Raw genomic sequence first — 22,805 nt, forward strand, 5'->3', positions numbered from 1 at the left:
TAAGGCTAACTAAAGCCAAGTTGTCATATTGGATCACTTCAGCCCATAAAACGGTAGAAGTCAAATGACTGAATATTCCTTTATACAGGCTGTCCTCGCCTTACAACTGATTACTTAGTGACCATTCAGAATTACAGGATTCCCAGGAGTACTTATGACCTAGTTCTAAAGTTTAAATCCACAGGCACGTAACTACATTTTGGGTGCTCAGTAACCAGGCCACATTTATGACCACTTGCAGCATCTCATGATCACTTGACTGCATTTTACAATGTTTTTGCTGAAAACTGGTATTTACTTCCAGATTTCGGCAAAACTAGCCCATAGCAAACAACTGGTTCAATTAATGACCATGACATTTGCTTAATGGCCACCACATTTGTTTATCCACTGTGAAAAAAAAGTAAAATCAGGTCAGTCAATCTTGTGCTGTATTATTGTAATGAGGGCAAACTTGCTAGCATTTCAGTGATGATTGGATGATGATGTATGCTGTTTTAAGTCTGTAGTAAAAAAAATAACCAATGTGTCAGAGAGCAAGCTCCTAACCTCATCTTTTTCCAAACATTCAGTCATGAGAACATCTTGCTATTTTGAAGTGCAAAATATCAGTCAAAACTTTTCCATTTCTGAAAATTCATTTTTTTAAAAAAAAAATCTAAGAATGGTAGGCAGTACAGTTCTCCTTGCAAAGTTTGAGTAGGCCTATTGAGAAGCTTCCTCTAGCCAAAGAAATCTAGCATCTCAAGGGGAGACTCAGTACAGTATAGAATTACACAGTGGTAAGAATCTGAGGCATCCCTGAATGTATATTCAGCTCTCGTATGCTGATATTATGATGTGCCAGGGAGTCAGTGTCCAAACATATCTGAAAGAGATCAAGTTAGGAAAGTTATGTTTGGTTTGCTCACCTCATGGACACACCAGAACAGTTCCCAGTGGAAGGCTGTCAGATGATTTGCTACATCTTCAGCTTCCATTCGGTGGATTTCTGTGTCACCTGGTGACACTTGGATTTCCTCTGGGAGAGGGACCTGCAGAAAAGGTCAAATTGATGGGTATGTTACCAGTAGAAGATCTGGGTATGTATGTGTGTGAATGTGTATCTTTGAACACAGCGACTCCAACCACAAAGAGTCACAACGCAAAAGCCATATTGACATGTCAAGGAGAGCAACATCCAAGGAAATCCACTTACCAGGGATGGAAAAGTATCCTTTGTACAGGCAAAAAGATGGCTGTTTATTCCCAAGGTAGTGAAAACACACTCTTCATTAGGCTGTAGCACAGATTTCTCTGAGATTAGGGGTGAAAGTGATTGAAAGTTACTGAATTATCTGGATTGGCATATAAATAGCCTCCACAGCATTTTTATTAAAAAAAATACTGTGGTTGTAGGTTCAGGTTCACATGAAGTCTATAAGTCCTCCTTTCAATTCATCGTCCCTCACATGAACTCATATTTTATGCTTCAATATGTATCTGACCCACTTTTTGGAGACATCTGGCACCAGTGGAGTTTCTCACAGTGCAATCACATCTGGAATGCCTAAGGTAAGACCTCCCCCCCCCAAAAAAAAACACCATTTGTCCTATCTTGTGTAACTGAACACCCTGGAGAGTTACAATTGGCTGGGCATAGGACACCATTTATTAGTATTTGGCTTTAGACGTAAGTGTTGAGACTTTCCCAGTCCTTAAAATCAAACTCTAGGCAGAAGGACTTTCACTCATTAACCCTTCCACAAAGCAGACAAAGGAACAGCATACAACAGAACTATCTTCTATTTCACATTGTTATTATATATCTTGACAGCAGCAAGACAATTGTATGCACCAAAATGGAAGGATACTTTGATTTCTACTATGGACGAATGGTTGCAGAAGGTAATGGAGTTAGCCGAAATGGCAAAATTGACTACTTTGATTAAAGAAATGAACATAAGTACTTTTGTTTTCACATGGAGACCATTTCTGAACTTCATGCTTGAAGTGGAAAAGAATGAAACTTTAATTTAGGGTTTTTCCGGGTAGATTGATAGATTTTTACAGAAATGGCTTGTTCATATTATGAAAAAGCAAAAAATTGTGATTTGATGTTAATGCCTTATTTTACTACAACAGAGAGTGTCAGAAGTCAATGCTTTATTTTTTTTTTCTTATCCTTCCTCACTTCTCTTCCCTCTTTTCCTCCCCACTGTTTTTCTATTTACTTTTGTATTTTACAATATTTTATAACTCAATAAAATGTTAAACTGGAAAAAAGAACTATCTTCTATTTCAACTTACTTTATTGAATAATTAATTATTCATGAATTCACTACTCTGTTTTGCTGCACTTATGGACATTTCCCTGCGTACTATGTGACCCCAAGCACTAGGTAAGTTTACTATCTTCTTCTTAAGCCTCATTCTGGTGCAACAAACAAGAAAACCTAAATGTGCTTCATTTTGACCAGGAGCAAAATGAACCTGCTATTGAGACAATGAAAAAGGTGGCAGTAAGATGTAATAGTAACTACAACTTGTTGTGCTTTTTCCCTCTTGACCTTTTCTTTTCTAAAGTTTTTGAGTTTCAAGATTGCAGAAGGATAACCCAAACCACAGAGGTATCACTATCATTCTTCCTGATGGACAGATACCTCCTGATGATGTAACAGCCACCAGAATGAGAGCTTCCTCCCGTGTAGGCTGTTCATCAGAATATTGAAGTTTCTCGGTCACTGACGTGAGGATGTCCTGCACAGAGGCTGAGAGGCGGCTCCGGATGGTGACGTAGGAGTGGTCTGGCATATAAACTCGGCAGAAGACTAGAAAAAAGGGGAGACAACCAAACTCCTGAAACGTGGAATAGCAAGGGACTTCAATGATGGCTTGAATCCTATCAGTGTCTCTGAGACTCTGGCCACGGCTAGGGACTAGATGTGATCAAGCCAACATGTTGCATTTGGAAAAGCCTGTAATGTTGGTCCTGCAATATGGAAACAGCAGGAACAGTCAACACTGGTGGAATTCTATTCCTTCTAGATAGATTAAGGAGTTTCCTGGTTTCATCACTCATCTGCAAAACTATATCTAAGACAATGACAAGATGCTGCTTGCTTCCCTCTCTTACCCCTTTAAATACAGACCTTGAGACATCATTCATGGCATCTCAAGTTAGACTTCTATAATCTGATTTGTGTGAGACTTTGAAATTTCAACTGGTAGGAAAGCCCAATTTATGATGCACGTGAATCCCTGGAAAATATAGCATCAGTGTCCCTGTTTGTTCCTGCCCCATTAATATCTTACAAACCTAACTTGATGCTGCTGAATGATTACTGAGATATTTTTAATTTTTAAAATCTTATCTGGATTTAATTTTTAGCTCAGCTCATTCCTATGTTATCATGCCAAATTCTTATGCTGTAGTATGAAGAAAAACTTGTTTCTGCTTCATTTGGCACACCTTTTTCCTGCAAAGACAGAAGAACTGGAGCCAGTGAAAAAGGGCATTAATGCAGTGTTTTCCAAACTTGGCAACTTTTGAGATGTGTCAGTTTCAACCCTGAGAATTCCTCAAGCAGCAAGATTGACAAACTGTACCTTAAATTAACTTGACTGCTTTTACTCCCCCCGCCCCCTTTTCTCTAATCTCTTATTTTCTGAACTTTGAAAAGGCTGCAATAGAGAAGGCAGAAAAGAAAACAAATGTCATTGTGACATTTTTCTTGGGAGACACAGAACTGGAAATGCACAAATTCCGCCATAACAATAATTTTGAGAGAATGCCAAACCACATTTTAAACATTCCGAGTGGACATTCTGGTCTGGAAAAGTTGAACAGCAAATCCTGTCTAATTTATTCAAGGGCTTGTGTGCATTTGTGAATTTTTGCCAATGGTAGGATGATAATTGTATCACTATCCTCATTCCGTTCCTATAAACAAAAGTTTAATTTTATTCTCCCTTCCACCCCACTGTCAAGCATACTCTTTATTACTTACTTTCATCAGATCCACGGAAAGCAACCCGAGTTTGAAGACATGAATCTATGCGGCGAAAATGTCTGAATAAAGGCTTGACCTGCTTGCTGGGTGGTTGGGTTTCTTCAGTCACTCTGTAACCAGATGGCAAGATTTAGAAGACAGAAGAGAAGTAACTACATCCTCCAAAATAGCTACCCTGTTACCCCCAAAATAAGATACCCCCTGATAATAAGCCCAATCGGGCTTTTCAGCGCATGGCAGTAAGGCCAAGCGCTTATTTCAGGATTCAAAAAAAATAAGACAGGGTCTTATTTTTGGGGAAACACTGACACAATTCACTAAGCTACAAAGCATCCAATCACATTTTAACCTAGTGCTGTTATGCAAATTCAGCCAATGCGACATGCATCTATGTCCCATTTTCCAATAGATCCAACAGCAGCTTCAAGATCTGAATCTATGGTTATCAAAGTTAAATCATGCAAATTGAGAAATAATTGATTCCAAGTTAGAAATGGCAATGTTTAATCTCCTTCCTGGGAGTAAGATGCTCCTGAAGTATGTAACTACCCAATCAGGAGAACTTTAAAAATGACAACCACCCACAGCAGGTAGCCTGTGAAGCTCCTACAGTAGACTAAATCCCTAGCAGCACCCTCATCATTCAAGCCATTCCATTTTGGAACAGTTGGTTTCCAAGTGATTTTCAAGGGCAATCTCATGTAATATGCATAGCAGTAGTCTAGACAAGGTACAAAGATAAAACGAGCTTTTAGATCGAGATAAGATTGTAACTAGCATACAAGATATAACTGTGCAAAGGTTATAGACACAGCTTTCACCTGATCCCAAAATATGAGGTTAGAATCCAGGAAGACCCCGATATTATGAATCACTTTAACCCAGGAGAGTTTAACTGCATTCAGAATAAAAAATGATATGAAAAGGCTTCTATAATCACCGTTACTCTGACTTACTTGGATTAAGTCCAAATGGGAACCAAAACTCCCCCATCCATGTTGCCATTTTTAACTTACTTGAGTTCCACTGTGTCCACAAGTTGATGTAACTTCAGGATTTCATCTTCCAGTTTGTGGTAGAGGGATGCATCTTTCATGATCAGCAAATACAGATCCTGAAAGTGAAGAGAAAGGTGCTTGGGCCAAAATAACATTGAAGTGCCTAAACAAAGGAATAGCAACTACTGCCCAACAGTATATCTAGCTAGCCACGAAGACTTGCCTCCTTAGACATATGAAATAATGTTTAGAAAAACAATGATTGGGATCTTGTAAAACAGCCATATTTATTTCTTAATTAGTTCATTCTCATGAAAGCAGGGCAAGAAAAGCTCTGTAATACCTTGATGACTTTGCCAGCCTTCTCTTCTTCTTGCAGAATCCCCTTGAATGTTTCAAGAAAGTGCAGTAAAATGATCAAAACTGCTCGTTTCCGGTGCACAGCCTCATCTTCTTTCCAGCATGGTGGGGACGGGATTGCTGACGCCGTCATGAAGGTAGCAAAGGCAGGTTAAGGTAAACCCACAGCATGAAAGAACGAATAATTAGAAGGGACAAAGTATTCCAAATGACAGGTCTGGGAATGAAGTGGAATTAATCTGAATCCAGATGGTAATGAGAAAAACCAAAGGAATTTTGCATAAGAAGCCTGTTGATCTTAATTTAATGTGTCAGTTTATACTGTATATATTCCAAATAATCACAAAACTGTAAAGACATACATAAGATTTAAAATTCTGAACATTTTGAATTTAAAACTCCCAATTTCCATTTAAAATGTTAGAATCCCTAGTATAGGTCTCCTGCGTGAGCGGAGGGTTGGACTAGATCCGTGATGGCGAACCTATGGCATGCGTGCCACAGGTGCCACACAGAGCCATATTGGTGGGCACAAGAGCACAGCTCTGGTGCGCATGTGTGCACCAGCCATCTGATTTTCGGGCCTTCTGGGCCCACCGAGAGTTTGGAAATGGGCTGTTTCTGGCCTCCGGAGGACTTCTAGGGGGGTGGGGAAGGCCGTTTTTGCTCTCCCCAGGCTCCTAGAAAGGCCTTGGAGCCTGGGGAGAGTGAAAAACAGGCCTTCCTGTCTCACCGGAAATCGGCAAATGGGCCATTTCCGGCCTCCGGGCGGTGGGAAAGGCTGTTTTCACCCTCCCCAGGCTCCTAGAAAGCCTCTGGAGCCTGTGGAGGGTGAAAAACAGGCCTACCGGGCCCACTGGGCCATTACGTGCCAAAAGCGGGGGGAGCAGGGGTGTGTGCACACATACGCAGGAGGAACAGGGCGCATAGAATTTTGGGTGTGGGCACACATGCGTGTGACCCCCCGCGCTCCCCCCGCTTTTGGCATGTGATGGCAAAAAGGTTAGCCATCTCTGGATTAGATGATCTCCCTTCCAACTCTGTTACTGTTAAGTTCATAAGAATTGTGTTGTGAGCATTCCATGTCCAGAAATGTTTCTTATAAATGGGAATGGTGTGAGTGGAATAGTTTCAGAATACTTCTGTAAAGGCTTGAATATTTTATTTCAAACACTGAAGATAACAAATACTGAAGATGTTACTCAGATGGGTAATGAAATGTCTGCAGGTAAACAACCAAGCTCAGGGAGCACCTCGTTTCAACCGAGAGCTACAAATATTGTCTTCTAAAGATTAAAGTGACAATCCCTCACTAGTTTCATAAGAAGAAAACTTTATTGAATAGAGTGAAAGCTATATCTAAATACAAGCATAATTGAATTGTTTATGGTGATAGCAGTCTCTTAAGGATAAACTGCAGAAAGGGCTAAAAGGGCACGTGCAGCCCAGATTTTACGAATCTTGTGGAATTAAAAGAAAAGGTGGCACTACATCATTGTATCAGAATTTTCCTGTTCTCCTTAAGCAACAGCCAATTAAAACAAAAGGAGGACGGTAATACTGTATCATATAACTTTTTAGTGATTCGCTAACAGAATAAACTTTTAAAAGGTCAATTGTCTCTTACAAAGTATTATTCCAATTTTTAAAGGCCATAAGATTTTTCAATAAGCTTCCTAGAGATCAACTGCCTTTTTAAAATGCTAATCACTCTTTTATGTAACTCATTTAGCATCATTTCTTCAGCAGCTTCTGGCTATGTTTGCCAAGGTCAAGGGATACAAAAATCATACAGCTATGGGCAATAGTACCACATTTAATGACTCCAAATATTTCACCGGGTGCTGCTCATATATTTTCAATTCATAATAACTACAAATATGCTTTAAAAATGAAAATTATAGCTGAAATTCTTACGAAATTAACCACTTAAGCAACAACGCCCTGTAGAATAACAAAATACAAGAAGATCCAAGAATATGAAAACATGAAAAGTGAAATGGATTTTTTCCCCCAATCCTTCTCCTCTTAAAGGGACTTCTCCAAAAGTCTGCAGGAAGGATATTGTTGGTACAGCTGATGTAGGAACTGCTCCGTGGGCAAAAACAGTGAGTGGGTAAGGACAATATCATCTAGGAGGATATCTAAGAAAAGGCAAAAAATGGGAAGAAAAAAAGAGATTACAGGGCAGCCCAGCTCAGAATACAAGACACTACCAATGGTAAGGAACTTGGACTATAGTTAATCTTTTACTAATATTATATTGCACATTACTTACATAGCATTCATTTAGCAATGTATCTTTTGAAATTATATCTTTGATATAAATAAATAAATAAATAATTTTTTTAAAAAAATCCCCCCGTTAACATGGCTATTGCTGAGAGTTGCAGATCATACATACACCCCAAATCAGGAGTGTCAAGACTTTTGGATTTCAACTCCCAGAATTCCGCAATTGGTGGTGGAGGTGAGAGTTGAAGTCCAGAGATCTTAAAGTTGTCAGTGTTGGATATCTGATATAAAAGGCTCTGGGATGGGAGTTAATACCTCATGCCATCAAAATTAGGGCATTTTCTAGCGGTTTGTATTATTATTATTTTTTAAAAGAAGTGTTTCTGAGCATGTATAGAGAATAGTTGTACAATGTTATTGGATAAAAACCTTTAATTTAACTTCCAGAGAGACTTTGGTGTAGTGATTTTAATCTAAGACTAAGACCCCCAAAATTTTAATCTAAGACTGTCTGCTGTTTATTTATTTATTTATTTATTTTGAATTTGTATACCGCCCTTCTCCCTGAGGACTCAGGGCGGTGAACAGCCAAGTAAAAACATCAAGTACAAATATTAAAATACAGTTAAAATATACATATATAAATTTGGCCCCATTAATTAAAAACAATAAACAAAACACTTAAAAACACTTAAACAATTAGGCCAGCCCGGCTTGCTGGAAAAGGAAGGTTTTAAGGGCACGGCGGAAGGCACTGAGGTCTTGGATTCTCCTTATCTCTGGAGGCAATTGATTCCAGAGGGTAGGTGCCCCCACAGAGAAGGCCCTCCCCCTGGGGGTCACCAGCCTGCACTGTTTGGCTGATGGCACCCCGAGGAGGCCCTCTCTGTGGGAGCGCACGGGTCGATGGGAGGTCGTCGGTGGCAGCAGGCGGTCTCGAAGATAGCTAGGCCCTATGCCATGTTGACCTCACCCCATTCCTAAGAGGTCTGTAAGTGGTGTGCATAAGAACACCAGCATTCCTACCATTCCTGTCCTAATGTTTCATCTATTTGTATCTATTTTATGTATTCAATTCATGCTTATACTTATATATATTACCTAATACGTTCCTGACAAACAAATAAAAATAAAAAATTAAGGCAATAGGCTAGAAAACCAGGAAATCATGAGTTCTAATCCTGCCTTAGACACAAAGCTGGCTAATCCTCGGTCACTCACCTTCTCTCAGGTGTAGGAAGGAGACAATGGCAAACCACTTCTGAAATAACTTGCCAAAAAAATCTGCAGGGACTACTGCAGGCAGTTGCCCGCAGTCAATATGACTTGAAGGCACAAAAAGAAGAAGAAACCCTAGCTTCCACTTACTCCCCATTAAAAATAAAAGGTCATAGGTCAAAAGTACAGGTGAAACCCCAAATGCAACCCTAATTCTCTAAAATTTTCTTTGGCACTTATTCTCCTTGCTCACCGAGGCTGCTCTTTCACTTCATTACTATTTAATGAATGAAGAATAATGGCCCACTTTACCTTTCTTAGAAAAATAGACAGAAACAGAATTCAGATCAAAGCTTAGCATATTAGGAAGATATATTACACTGCATCTGTTAAATGCGGGGGAAGTGTGACCCAGTGTATCAGAATCAAAACAGCCTTTCTCTATCTTCTGTGCAAGATGAAATTCCATTACAGGAATACAAATCCCATCCATCGGAAGAGCATCAGGGCAGAGAAGGGGGATGCAAAGACATTTCGTGGCTCAGGAGAAGCAGGTATCAAGCAAAGAAGATGCCTCTGAACTTGAGCCCCAAGTCTTAGGAATCCTCCTGGACCTACCATCACCTTTGGGGAGGCTTCCTGACGCTTCCTGAGGCATTTAATATAAATAGGATTTTTGAGCCTTCCAGGCTTTTAACCTTTGTAAACCAACATATTGATCACCTTTATCACCTCTCAGCTGTGTTTCATCTGCTGTTTACTTTGTTTTGCTAATAATTTTATGCAGGATGGATTTTGGTTTTTTAAAATTATTTTTATTCTATTGTGGACCATCCCAGGAGTATATATGCTGAGGCATGGGCACTAAATAAATCTAGCAGTAAATAAAACTAATACAGTACTTCAGCCATGGTCCTTCAATTCATAAGTCACTATGTTGAGGAAGGCTGTGCCGTAGGCTATCAGAAATTCAGTTCAAAAACCTTTTTCCTTGTTGCTTGACAACATGCATACACAGCAGCTTATGAATTCTGTACCATGGATGAACATCTGTATTTTAAGCCTCTAAAAAAATTAGAAATTCATTTTTTTATCAGTCTTATCATGGTGTTAACATTTCTTGTGCTACTTTCTTCTGAAAATACTTCAATCCCTACCTGTTTTTGCTTTTACTGGGAGCAAGGGCAGAGATGCTAAACCAATATGTGTGTTATTCTGTATTCTCCATTCGCTGCATTTTTAAAAACTTGTTGGTCCCTAAATGGTGAAATAATAGTAGTACAAACAAGACTTGTGGGCTTCTTTGAAGTATTAAACAGTCTTGGAATGGGATGAGATGATCTGGCTTAGAAAAGTGCAACGAAGAGAAGATAATAAGTCCTTTGTCGACACTAAATTTATAATTCTGATGTATATACTCCATGAGAATGCTATTTGCATCAAGTGCAAAGGACCTGCAGAGCCAGGAGCTGATTTCTTTCCAAAGCAAATACAGGCAGTCCTTGACTTACAACCATAATTGAGCTCACAATTTAGTCATAAGTCATGACCAGACCTGATCTAATGACTTTTTTGCAGAGTTTGTTAAGCAACTGTGAAGGTTGTAAAGCAAACATCAAGGTTATTAAGCAAACCATTGTTCGCTATGGGGCAGTTGCAGTAAATTGCAGTCACTTGGATTATGGAACATTGCAAATACCCATAAAAGCAGTTTGATTGCCAGAATGCAGTCATGTGACCATGGAGGGGAGCATGCATCAGAACTTTGAAACTAGATTACAAATAACTTTTTTGGAGTCCATTCTAACTTTGAACGGTTGTTAGACAACTGGTCGTAAGTCGAGAACTATCTGGAGCACCTAGAATGGGGAATCCAATTGGGTGGGAAATAGTTAAATCCACTCTCATCTGCAATTTGAAGTAGCTTCTATTTCTTTTAAGAAAAACATCCATATCAATACTAATTTTCTGTAATTACAGCCATGTTTATTTTGTTGCCCCAATGTAACTTAATGGGATTGACTTCCGTCATATGCTGATTGATCTCACAGAAAACATATTATCAGGATATTTAATTAATATATTTTATGAGATTGCCTAATATAGTGAAGCACCAAATCATACATGTGTTCACACGATATGCCAAACTACCCACACAGAGAGACACAATCATGATTAAAATGAAGCAAGCTTATCATGTTTTATACTCTCTCCATGTTATTCATAATTTTATAAAATTCATTCCCTTCCCCCGGCTGCTTTTCTTACTGCTCTTCTAAAGCTGCACAGAACTAACTTACACTTACAAAGAGGCACGATTTTATCTTTTTTCTGCAAACAGACCAAGGAGATGTCAGATGAAGCAAGTATCAAAATGTATATACCATATTTTTGAAGATCAAAGTTCATACACCCTGAATACATCCCAGAATTTCAACATTTATCCATGTACCTGCAACATTTCTTTACGACATCACCGCACTCCACCCAGCTCAGTCCCAAGGTACGTGGGATGATAAACAAACATTTCTAAAATACGAAAAAGACGGTCTTTCCTTAAAATATATGCCAGAATGTAAGGATGGCATGTAGCTCATATTTCTATGACCTCTCAATTTTAGACTTATTACATAAGTTTTGCTATTACTATTTACTTCAATATTATTAATTTTAGCATTTTGAACAAGTGGAACAGGTACCAAAATGTTGTAATGTGCTCCTCCCATTTTTTTTTTTCCCAAAAAAGGGTCAGCTTGCTCTTCTGCTCTTCTGCCTTTGTCTGGGCTCCTGGCTTGAGCCTTTCCCCCAAACCAAATATGTTTGGTCCTTCTGCAAGACAGTATGTTTTACCCTTCCCTCCTCCCCATCCAGGTCTTCCTCTTGCATGCAAGTAGTACTACTTCTGTTAAATATGGATTCACGCTTTGAGAATGAATTCACTTTCAGGGTTTTTTTGTTTTTTTTTTAATTTGATTTATATGCCGCCCTTCTCCGAAGACTCAGGGCGGCTTACAATGTGCTCAGCAATAGCCTTCATCCTTTTGTATATTTATACAAAGTCAGTTTATTGCCCCCACAAACTGGGTCCTCATTTCACCTACCTTAGAAAGGATGGAAGGCTGAGTCAACCTTGAGCCTTGGTGAGATTCGAACCCTGCAGTAATTGCAGGCAGCTGGTCTTAATAACCAGCTTAATAACAGGGTGCCTTAAACCCCTGTACTACCAAGGTTCATTTGAATTTCCTGCTTTTTGCAGCATGAAGAAGTTTAACATTTTTCAGGGACCTCTCTTGGCAGATCATCATCTGATTGGAAAGAGTGTGCAACCATTAAAAAAATTAAGGTTAAATAAATAATGAAAACAGAGACCCAAATTCCTAACTCTAGTCCGCCACCCATTGAGGGAGAGTAAATAGAAGCTGGTTTTTCTCCTGGTTGCTGATAATGGATGGGAGAAGAAATAATGACTAATAATCTATTCATTACTGCCCTGGAACTACCCTTCATTACTTTGTGGGAGAGCAATAGTACTACCCACCTTATGGCTAAGGTTTTAATAGTAACTGTGGTAGCAGCACAGTTTTTGTCGAATTATTTTTCTTATGATTTAAGGATCGGAGGAAAGCTCATTGAACTAATTGTGAGGAAGATCCCTTCATAAATATTCTGCATAGGAGAGCCAGTTTGGTGTAAAGGATAAGATGCTGGCCTAGAAACCAGTAGACTATGAATTCTAGTCCTGCCTAGACATGAAAGCCAGCTGGGTGACTTTCAGCCAGTCACTCTCTTTCACCCAACCCAACTCACAGGGTTATTGTGGTGGTGAAAATAGGAAGAGGAAGGAGTATTAAGTATGTTTGCCACCTTGAGTTAGTTATAAAGTAATGAAGGAGGGATGAAAAGATATAAAAGAAGTAATTAATTAATTATGCTTGGGTGACAGATGTAACACCATTTAGAGACTGTGTAGCTAAAAGGCCTAACATAGATTTGAACTGTTAATCTAAAAGCCAATATAAATCTAACATGAGATGCATCAAATATATTTTTTACAGATTCGGCAGGGGAAGTGACTGCTTTATTTTAAAGCAATTCTAGAATAATTCCACTTTGATCAGAACTGCAGCAGAGGAAAATAAGCTACACTATTCCTTTTGATGAAAGGAAAACAACTGGGAGGAGCAGGGTTTTGGTGTGGAAAACAGCTTGTTGGAAAGTTTCTGCCATTACAGGAAAAAAGTAACAGGGGAGAATAATAAGAGAGAAAAATTGTGGCAAAGGAAACAGCCCCCAGAAAAAGGATTGGGAGAATAAAATGTCTTCCTTCTGTTACATCTTAATTTCAGAGTCCTTCGTAATTGCATGCAAATAAGTAAAAGAAATTAAGAACATTGAGAAATGCACCTTGCCTCCTACATCACATTTTGTTTGATGTTCAGCCAAGAAAAAACAAATCATTTTAGTGTACAAATAACATTAGTGCCCAAAGCTTTATAAGCATCCATCCCTTAAACTTTTCAATTAACATGAACCAGCACTTCACTTCCACAAGATTAGGGGTTGAAAGCAGTCTCTGTCTCTGCATCTTGCTTCCTTTCAGCACCTAGCAGATTTGGCTCTTGAAGGAGAAGAGGGAGAGAGAGGAAATTCATTTGAAAATGAAGATCTATTCATAACTAATGGATTTATGTTACAAAAAGAAGCGGCAAGCTGTTTCTATCTCCTCTTTAAGCAGGGAATACAATTTTTGCATGGTCAGGGGACTCGCATATTTCTAGGGATGATGGTCAAAGTTGATCCTCCCCTCCAAAAACAATCAGATGGTCTCACAAGGGCCCTAAGCTCTTAGGTTGCCCACTCCTCTCTTTAAAATTCTGAGAAAGTGCATAATAATTGAAAAATCTGAGCTATTATACTTGTACTTCAAAAATCCATTCTGTCAGGAGATGTCTGAAACATAGAAAGATAGAAAACTGATGGCAGAAAAAGACTTGGTGATCCATTGAGTCTGTCTTTGAGGTTTTTATTGTTTTTCTTTTCTCTCTATTAATTAATTATAATTATTAATTGTTATTTTTATATTACTATCATTATTACTATCATTTTTATTTCTGGAAATAGTTGTTGCCATTTATTGGTCATTTGGATTTCTGCAACCCAGATATGGTTGTTTAAGGAACATACACTACAATACCAAATCACTTAATTAGATTTTCCTTAATAAAAATGCCTGCTATATTGATTTTTTAAGGTACTATCAAATATACTAACCCTTTTCAACTTGCAAAATTTGCAAATAGTTGGGTTAGAGATCCTAAACCTCCTACATGTAATTTTTATGGGTTTTGTCTGAAACTGAAATTCAATGCAAGCAAAATACTCTGTTCTTTAAGCCATTATCTGGTTTTACAGAATTACAGAATAACAGAGTTGGAAGGGAGCTGAGAGGTCTTCTAGTCCAACCTCCTGCCCAAGGCAGGAGAACCTATACCAGTGTTGACAAACCTTTTTGGCACCGAGTGCCAAAACAGGAGTGTGTATGTGGGAGCACCAGAAACCAGAAGAGCAGCTCCCCGGCATTCATGTGCATGCCGGGAAGCTGAGCTTCAGTTTCCAGTGTGTGCATACGCGCAGGTCACCTGGTCTTCCTGTTTCTGGCGTGCATGCACACATGAAGAGCAGCTGGCTGCACACATGTGCTATGCATGCTGGAACCCAGAAAAGCAGCGGGCAACAGCTGGCGTGCCCTGAGAGATGGATCTGAATGCCACTTCCGGCACATGTGCCATAGGTTCGCCATCACAGACCTATATCATTCCATACAAACAGCTGACTAATCTTTTCTTAAATATCTCCAGTGAACAAAGAGAGAAAAAGGAAAGTTCTCAACACAGAGGTACACTCCGTGCATATCTTCTCAGCAATACTTTTAGGACACCTGTTAAACTCTGAGTGGAACCTGCTCCCTATTACAAAGGCAAAACACAGGGATTTGTCCCCATTCTGTCTTCCTCTCCCCTACACTATAGCACACTGTAGAAGTGTGTGAACACCCTGCCTTCTTGCCAAATTTACTGCAGCTCTTTCAGCAAAAAAAAAAAAAAAAAATGCTATTGGATTCAGTTCAGTGTCTTGGGGGCAGAGAGAGAAAGGAGGCCAGAATGTTAATCCCTTGCATCAGCCAGACATCAAAAGAGAAAAGGGATCCTCACAGCCAGGTTCCCAGACAATCAAAACTATATGACCATGAGGAGAGAGAAAACAAGCCTTGGTTAATTAGCTACCTTTGTATTAGGCATTGCCAAGCAACAAGGTTATAATCCAAGGCTGACATTCCTCTATAAACCATTAAAGAGGACCCTAGTTTTTGCATTAGGAGTAGAATGCTCGAGGGCGATTAATCAATGTGCTAAGTAAATCACAACAGGCTGCCAGAGAAATTTTCTACCCCCTTACACCCACATTCCCCACTCTGCTTTATCCTAATTATTTCTGGCACATATCTGTTTTTGACCCTTTTTGAATCTCCTTCAAAATGTCCAAGGGTTTAGCAGGTGTTTATCTCTACAAAAGACCAATTTGGTTTCAGACCGTGCATCCTGGGTAAAGGCAAGTTACAGGACAAACTCAGGAAGATTTATCCAATGTTGCGCCCTTGAGAATCACATGGCATGAAAATCTCCGGAATTCTCAGACAGCATAACTAAAGGAATTGCAGACAGATTTGGGACCATTAAGATTGGTTTTTTTAAAAACAAACTGTAGTGCATACTTAAAATGTGGAATTCACCACCAAGGAATGGCTGACAATTTGGACATTTAAAAGGGAATGGGAGTGATTGGAGGCTACAAATGGCAACTACGATAGTGCTAAAACAGGTGACTAATGCTAATACTTAATTACCATTGCAGCATTCCCATGGTCACACACTTGTGATTTGGATGCTCCTAGACTGGCATGCATTCATGTTATTTTTTATTTATTAAATTTATGTGCCACCCATCTCGCTGTTGCAGTGATTCTAGGTGGCTTACAAAATGATAAAAAAGGTAATAAAGATAATGGAAAACAATTAAAATTAAGAAGATTACATAAGAAAGTAAAAACCAAGGGAACAGGTGATATACAGGTGAGGATCTACTCTGTCAAGTCACCCACAACATGCCACTATCGGGGGGCCAAACCAGCCACTCTTCCAGAAGGCCAGGAATGTGGGGGCCAACTTCACTTGCAGACAGAGAATATTTTAGAGGGAAAGGACCAGATTCTTCTCCTGGATCCCTGCCAGCCAAAATTCTTTGGCAGACTGGATATGAAGTAGGCCTCTTTCATTGGAGCGAGTAAACATTTGCAGCATCCTGGGGTCACATGATTGTCATTTGCGATCTCCCCCTGGGGAGGGGGGGAGGGGTTCCAACAAGCAAGGTCAGATTTGCTTAACAATCATGTGATTTGCTTAACAACTGCAGCAAAAAGTTCATAAAATTAGAAATCGTTGTAGGATGACTCACTTAACAACTATCTCACCTAACAGAGGTAGTCCAGTCCAACTATGGTTCTAAATTGAAGATTACCTGTATTGTCCTCCAGTGCAGGCTTCTGAGCCTTTCAAATGCCACTGTATAAAATAAATTCTAGACTAGAGGGCCTTCTGCCCAACCAAACAGAGCTCTTTCATCTTAATTCTGGGAACTGTATCAGAAAGGAATCAATTGCAGAAAGCACAACTCTACGCATCCACAAATAATTTCAGAATGAAAAAGTGCATCTAGCAAGTTCAGGAGAGAGAAATTATTACATATATCACCTGCAGATTTGGAAGGCTGCTTCACAAGCTTCTGGATTGATACATTTTACACACACACACACCACACATATGATGAACCAAAATAATTTTCCAAAAATAAGAGACCCACATCCTGCAGCATCCACAGCGATGTATGATGAGGATGGCCATGTTAAAAACTGGAGTTTCCTAGAATACTGGAATGTTTAATGTACTGTGAAGCAAAGTTTTTTCAGTATCAGAACATGGACTATATTTTAGCTATTTCTTCTTTGCTCTGTGTAAATGTAAGCACTTCTTTTGTTTGTAAATTGCAAAGCTAAGAACTATGAAAATTAAAAATAATAAGCTACAAAATGTGTGATATTATTAATTCTTGCTAAATGAGCTTGTGAAAGCCCTCTAGGAGTACATTATAAAGCACAGGCCCTTATGTGATTGCAAAGGATTAAGTAAGAAAGTGTCATGAGTACATTTTTTGCCAATTAATAAAAACTATGCAGCCTTGAATATAATGTCCCAACTGCAGTGTGCTAGAGGCTCCTCTGACACTTGCAGAGAGATCGACTAGAGACATACCAATATGCTCAAATAACAATCTCATTTTTCCACAGTTCTGGGAGGGATCCAGGATCTTCCTCAGGAACTACACAAAGCTTCAGGCAGAGATGCTGGCCACAGCTCAACACCATTCATCCAACAGTGCTCATCACAGACTGCAATCTAGCATGTCTGCCAAGCTGGCTCCCTGCCTGCAATTGAGCTAAGCCTTAATTAATTGGAAAGGGAAAATGGGCCATAGGGAGTAACACTGAGTAATATATCCCTCCTTGCACCAAGCAGCACCCCAGAAAAAGAAAAGACCAAGCAAGGCAAAAATGGAGGCCAAACTGGGAAGGTTCCGATTTGCGCTGGAAAAAAGAATATATTCTCATTGATATCCACTTCGGCTCTATCAGTTTCACATCAACACCTGCATAGCAATCATATTGGCTGGATTTATAAATCACAGTAAGCTGCAGTGTGAGCTTTATTTGAAATCTCTGTGACTTGAAATTGTGATTGAATGTAATGCACAAACCAGGCTTGTTCGATAAAATATGACTAGACAAGCTAAGGTTTAGTGTGGTATATGAACAAGCTTGATGCTGGCAAAAAGAACTGGTCCCTCTTCCTGTTTTGCCTGCCACCTGTGATAAAATCTCATGGCCAAAAAGCTTTGCTCACCACAGGACTTAAAGAACATATTCAAAGATATATTGATGACTGTTATACCAATGACAGATAAATTCACACAGGGAGTTCCTGCAAACTTTTCTTAATTAACTACTCGGTGACATCACTATTCTAAGGATATACCATGCAGAATGCATTGAAGATACCCTTGTGATTATGGCATCAGTACGTATGTGTAAACCATATGTGAGACTACTGTTTAGGCTGGCATTCTTCCTCCAAGGTCATTCCCACGTACCATTACAATGTGCACACTGGTGGGCAAAAAACTCTGGTGGGCAAAAACCTTTTTTGCAAGCAAAAAAAGAAGAACTGGGGAACCTTCATCTTACAGATAATATTCCGTGGGGGTTTTCAAACTTTTTTTTTTTTTTAAAAAAAAGAGGGACACTTCCTTACAAATTCCCAGCCCTCAATACATTTTTTATGTCAATCACTGTTTAGGTTGAAGAGCTTTTTCTAAAGCTAAGCTATTTTGCTGCTGCAACTTCAGCAATAAGGGTGATTGATTGGATCACACCAGCAGATTCAGAGATGAGGACAGAAGCTACCACTCAGAACAGAGACTGATTGAAGTAACCAAGGCCAGAACAGTGAGTCATGCAAGAGTTTCTACTAAAGAAGAAATTCTTAAGTTCTCACAGGAACCTTTTATTCTCTTGAACAATGTGTTAGTAACTTCTGTAACACACTTTAGGAAAAAGACAGGCCATTATCTCTTTAATAACTGTCTTGGAGACAGTGACCTGGTTCATCCACCATAGAAGCTATATGCTTTTTACCATGTTTACTGAATGCAAAGACTATACTTTATACATAACCACAATGTAGCCAATTCATGTTGAAGTTCTGTGACACCATCTTTTGTGGCTTGCAAACTGTAAGATCGACTCTGTCATCCAGTTGTGGTTTTGATCAATAAATCATGGTTAACTCAACCAAAAGCTGGGTGCAAGACATAATTTTGTTCATATTTTTTTTCTTTTTTTTTAAAAAAAGAGACAGATTGCTTATTATGCTAAGCCATAAACCCAAGGTCTCAAACTGAAATCATTGCAAGGGCTACACCAAGAATAACCCAAGGGCCACGTGTGTGCAACAGTGAAGCAACATGGTGTGACAACTACACAATGATGAAGGGATTGTATTGATGCTGCAGTTGAGTAGGTAGTAGATGGGTCTTGCATGGAGAGTATCTAGGAACGGTGAAAAATCACCCACCTTATTTCTACCAGAGTCTAATGGTTTCAGGCTATTATCCTGCTCTGAGCTTATAGATCCTTGTGTGGGGCCTTCACCTGACTTTTCCCCCCCAATGCATTTCCTTAGAAGGGAAAAAAAAAACTATGCCTAGTACAACCAGAACATTTGGCAGATGTAAGGATTTGTGATAGAAAACAAGGCAAAAAGAAGGAGGAAAAATTGCAGATGATGGAGTTATTAAATAAAAAGCCTCTAGAAATCAGGAAATGTGAGTGAACAGGAAAGAGCTTGGAAAGTGCAATAATCTGGGGTCGTGATCAGTCCCACAAGAGCAAGGCCGGGAGTAATGGTAGCAGTCACAGTGACCTTGGACACCTTTACATCACTGTATCAGCAGTGGCACATCTGTGAACTTTGACACCAAGGAAGGAGAATGCTTAGGCACTGGGCAGAAGGCAGATGAGCAGGCAGGCTGATTGGCTTTTGCTGGAGCCACAGAGAGGTAACTGCAAAGTCTCAGAAGAGATTTAGGTTTTCTGACAGCCTATATTAAGAAGGCAGCAGGGGAAGCAGCAGTGTTGAGCTCTTGGTAACAGAAAACAAGATCCCAACAAAGGCTTCTATACAGTAATGAGATTCATTAAAAGAGAAAAGGGATTAGGTTCCAGAAATCTCAGTGATTAGATACTTTCACCTTCAGAACTCAGTTTCTCTCAGAGTAGCTAGAGTGACACTTTCTTAATTCTCTGGCTAATTCAGTTTGATGACAGGAGAGCTAGAAGTCACTTACATAATGGGCAGAGTTTGCTTGCTTTGTTTTCCAAATCCTCTTTCCAAGGTTCTGAAAATACCCCAGAGGACCAGGAACTGCTCTGGCTGGAGGTGCTGGAAGAGCAAGGAAGCAAGGCCATCACAGTTCAGACCAGGGCTAGGATCTGCTCTTTTCCTCTTAGCTCCTCCCTGGATTTCTTCAGAGCAAGGAAGAGTGGTGGCAATGGGATCAGCCCTGGCGGAGTGCCATAACCAGACAGCCTATGCCACTCTTCAATTTCTTGCCAATCAAAAGCTTTTCAAGCTGCTGCCCTGCTTCTGTGAATCAGGTACAGTCATACTGAATGAGCTGGAGAGCCATAGCGACCCATAGCCCAAACGTTAGAGGCTATTCTATAAAACATGATTTCCAATAAGGAAACTACACGGTGGCATAGTGTGGCATACAAACCATGCCATCAGCTCTGAACTTGATATATCAGCATATACATGCACATACCAGCAGAAATGGTTGCTACCCAGCAAACCATGATTGCCCTTGGACTGATAGCCATTAAGTGACACAATATTAAATAATCTACCGGTGCGTCAATTTTGAAGAGTTGGGGCATATTTTGCAAACACATTCAATGATCCTGAAGAAAGGCTATTCCAAAGAGCTCCAAATTTCTTGATTTATTTTTGATATTGGCTTTCTTTTACTGTTCATTTGCAAAATGTCATCTCAGATCTTGGATATGAAATACAGTACAAATTACTGTTACACACACACACACACACACACACACACACACACACACACACACACAAATAAATAAATACCAGCCACTTCAGCAGGAAAATGCTTAATCAATTGTTTAATCTGACAGCAACTCCCTTACTCTGACCAACATTCCTATTCTGATCTTCTGCAGGAAATTCATCTCGGTCAATTTACTAACTGGCTAGTAGTTACCTAGTTAGCCAGTCCAGAGAAAAAAGGTGTGATATTTATTTAAGATTTAAGATTTATTATAGCAGGATAAGCTTTGGAATGCAGGCAAGTGTGAAGGAACATACAGGCCTATGGGCGATACCTAAAAGGTTTCTATCTGTGATAATGGTAGGGTAGGAGCATCAGGAATCAAACTGATAAAACTTTCTAAAAGGGCATGTGTAGAAACTAGGAACTCAGATGTACTGGCACTCATTTTGACAACTGTGAGAAGAGGGACATTATTTTTTAACTGGACTGGCTTGTCTGCACACATGAACCTTAAAGGAAGCAAATAAAACCTGAAATTCACATCCCTGCACAATATCAAAAACAATATGTATTTTACACTGGTTCTGTAATCATGTCAGCATCCTTTCCTTGCTTGACCAACTGATAGTTGCTTTGAAATGGAGAAAATTACCAGGATAGCTTACTTATAAGTGTCCGTACAGATAAAATGAGGGTGCAGCCTTGCTCTCTTTCTCATCCAGCTCTCCAGTTAGGGAGGCCTATATTGAACTTGAAGCACAGGCAGCCTTTTAAAAAACACCCTTTGGCTTAGGGGTGTTTCATATGTATTCTAAATACCAGGCCACCAATAGCAGAATGCAGACCTTTCCTTTCCCCATTGTTGGAAAATAAATGCCCCTGCATGGACTTATTTTTTTTGCAAATCCTGATAAGAAGGAGAGAAATCAAAGTAGTAACTTGGTATATTCTCCCCATCAAGTGGAGACTCAGTTCTCTGAGCACTCAGCAATCTCTATCCAGGCTCGACTTCTTGCTCGTAGCATGATTCTTTGGTGGAAAGGGTTATAATATAATAAAGGAGAATATTTGTAGCTCAGGGTTGAAATGAGAGGTCCTTGGTGCTCTCTGAGCTCAGTTATTTACTTGAAGACATTTCATTACCCAAACTAGGTAACATCTTCATTAGCACTAATTATGTTACTTAGTTTGGGTAATGAATCGTCTGCAAGAAACAACCAAGCTCAGCACTAATGACACCTCAAGGGCTATCATGGAAAATAAGTGGAGAAGGGACATTGAGTGAGTTCCAAAATGGGGTTCTTTTCTTTCTTCAGTTATGTTTGGGATAACTTTCTTCAGTTATGCTAGGTAGGTCATCTTGGTTAAAACCACAATGGAGACCAGATTTCCATTGTTACGCAAAACGGCTGTTAAATCAGTCACACTAATTTTATGACCTTTTTTTGGCCATGGACATTAAGTGAAGCACACAGTTGTTAAGTGAATCTGGCTTCCCCCATTGACTTTGCTTGCTGGAATCTGGCTGGGAAGATCACAAATGAAGACAGCATGTCCCTGGAATCCTGCACAATTAAAAATGCAAGTTGCCAAGGGGTCGAATTTTCATCACATAACTGTGGGGGAATGCTATGACAGTCATAAGTGTGCGACCAGTGGCAAGTAATTTTTTTTCAGTGCCACTGTAACTTCAAGCATTCATTAAAACAAATGGTTGCAAGTCAAGACCTATCTGTATTATTAAGGCTTACGCTATATTTTACACACATTTATTGCTGCTTCCCCAATTTGGTATTCTCCAAGAGTGCTGGACATTAGTAGCCACCGTAGGAGGTCGAAATTCCATAAACTGAAATCCAACACATATAGAGAACCCAAACCAGGGAAAAACTATTTTGCTATCTCAAAATGATGGCAAAAGGCCCCAGGTAATTTCAGTTGGACATAAGCTACGTGACGGCTCATATAGCATATCATTGTGCAAATGACATAAATGACTTCATTGGCAATGCAATTTGATTTGTGAGTTGCCACCATTATTCCCCCACTCATCTGCACAGGCAGGAAAGCAGAGCAGAGTGGATGGGAGGAGAGGGAAGGAAAATGTTGCTTTTGCTTCTCTAGAACTGTATTATCCACTCTTGCTTTAAAATTGTTAGTGTGAATTACTAAAATTACTGTTCTAGCACTTTGCTTTATGTCTCTAAACCATTTAGGAAATAGTTATATCTGAAGAGTGCAGAGTGCATCTTTTTCTGCC

At 39.5% G+C, this 22,805-nt stretch overlaps 1 protein-coding gene and 1 long non-coding RNA gene across 4 annotated transcripts in view; one reads left to right on the top strand and one right to left on the bottom strand.

Annotated features, from left to right (window-relative positions):
• Positions 1–22,805, bottom strand: part of RAPGEFL1 (Rap guanine nucleotide exchange factor like 1) — a 64,438-nt gene that overhangs the window by 26,925 nt on the left and 14,708 nt on the right. For all 3 annotated transcript variants that reach the window (XM_034415781.3, XM_034415783.3, XM_034415784.3), the window contains exons 2-8: positions 7,416–7,494; positions 5,334–5,487; positions 5,009–5,106; positions 3,990–4,102; positions 2,643–2,810; positions 1,199–1,296; positions 912–1,034 (exon numbers count right to left, since the gene is read on the bottom strand). In XM_034415781.3, the coding sequence (XP_034271672.1) occupies positions 912–1,034; positions 1,199–1,296; positions 2,643–2,810; positions 3,990–4,102; positions 5,009–5,106; positions 5,334–5,487; positions 7,416–7,494 (833 nt within the window). The remainder of the gene's footprint in view (positions 1–911; positions 1,035–1,198; positions 1,297–2,642; positions 2,811–3,989; positions 4,103–5,008; positions 5,107–5,333; positions 5,488–7,415; positions 7,495–22,805) is intronic.
• Positions 87–11,306, top strand: LOC117664651 (uncharacterized). Its single transcript, XR_015733824.1, has 3 exons — positions 87–5,506; positions 7,385–7,571; positions 11,145–11,306. It is a non-coding gene; the product is annotated as an uncharacterized LOC117664651 (long non-coding RNA).

This window comes from Pantherophis guttatus, chromosome 4 (genome assembly GCF_059756535.1).
Source record: "Pantherophis guttatus breed Tessera chromosome 4, ASM5975653v1, whole genome shotgun sequence".
Taxonomy (NCBI): Eukaryota; Metazoa; Chordata; class Lepidosauria; order Squamata; family Colubridae; genus Pantherophis; species Pantherophis guttatus.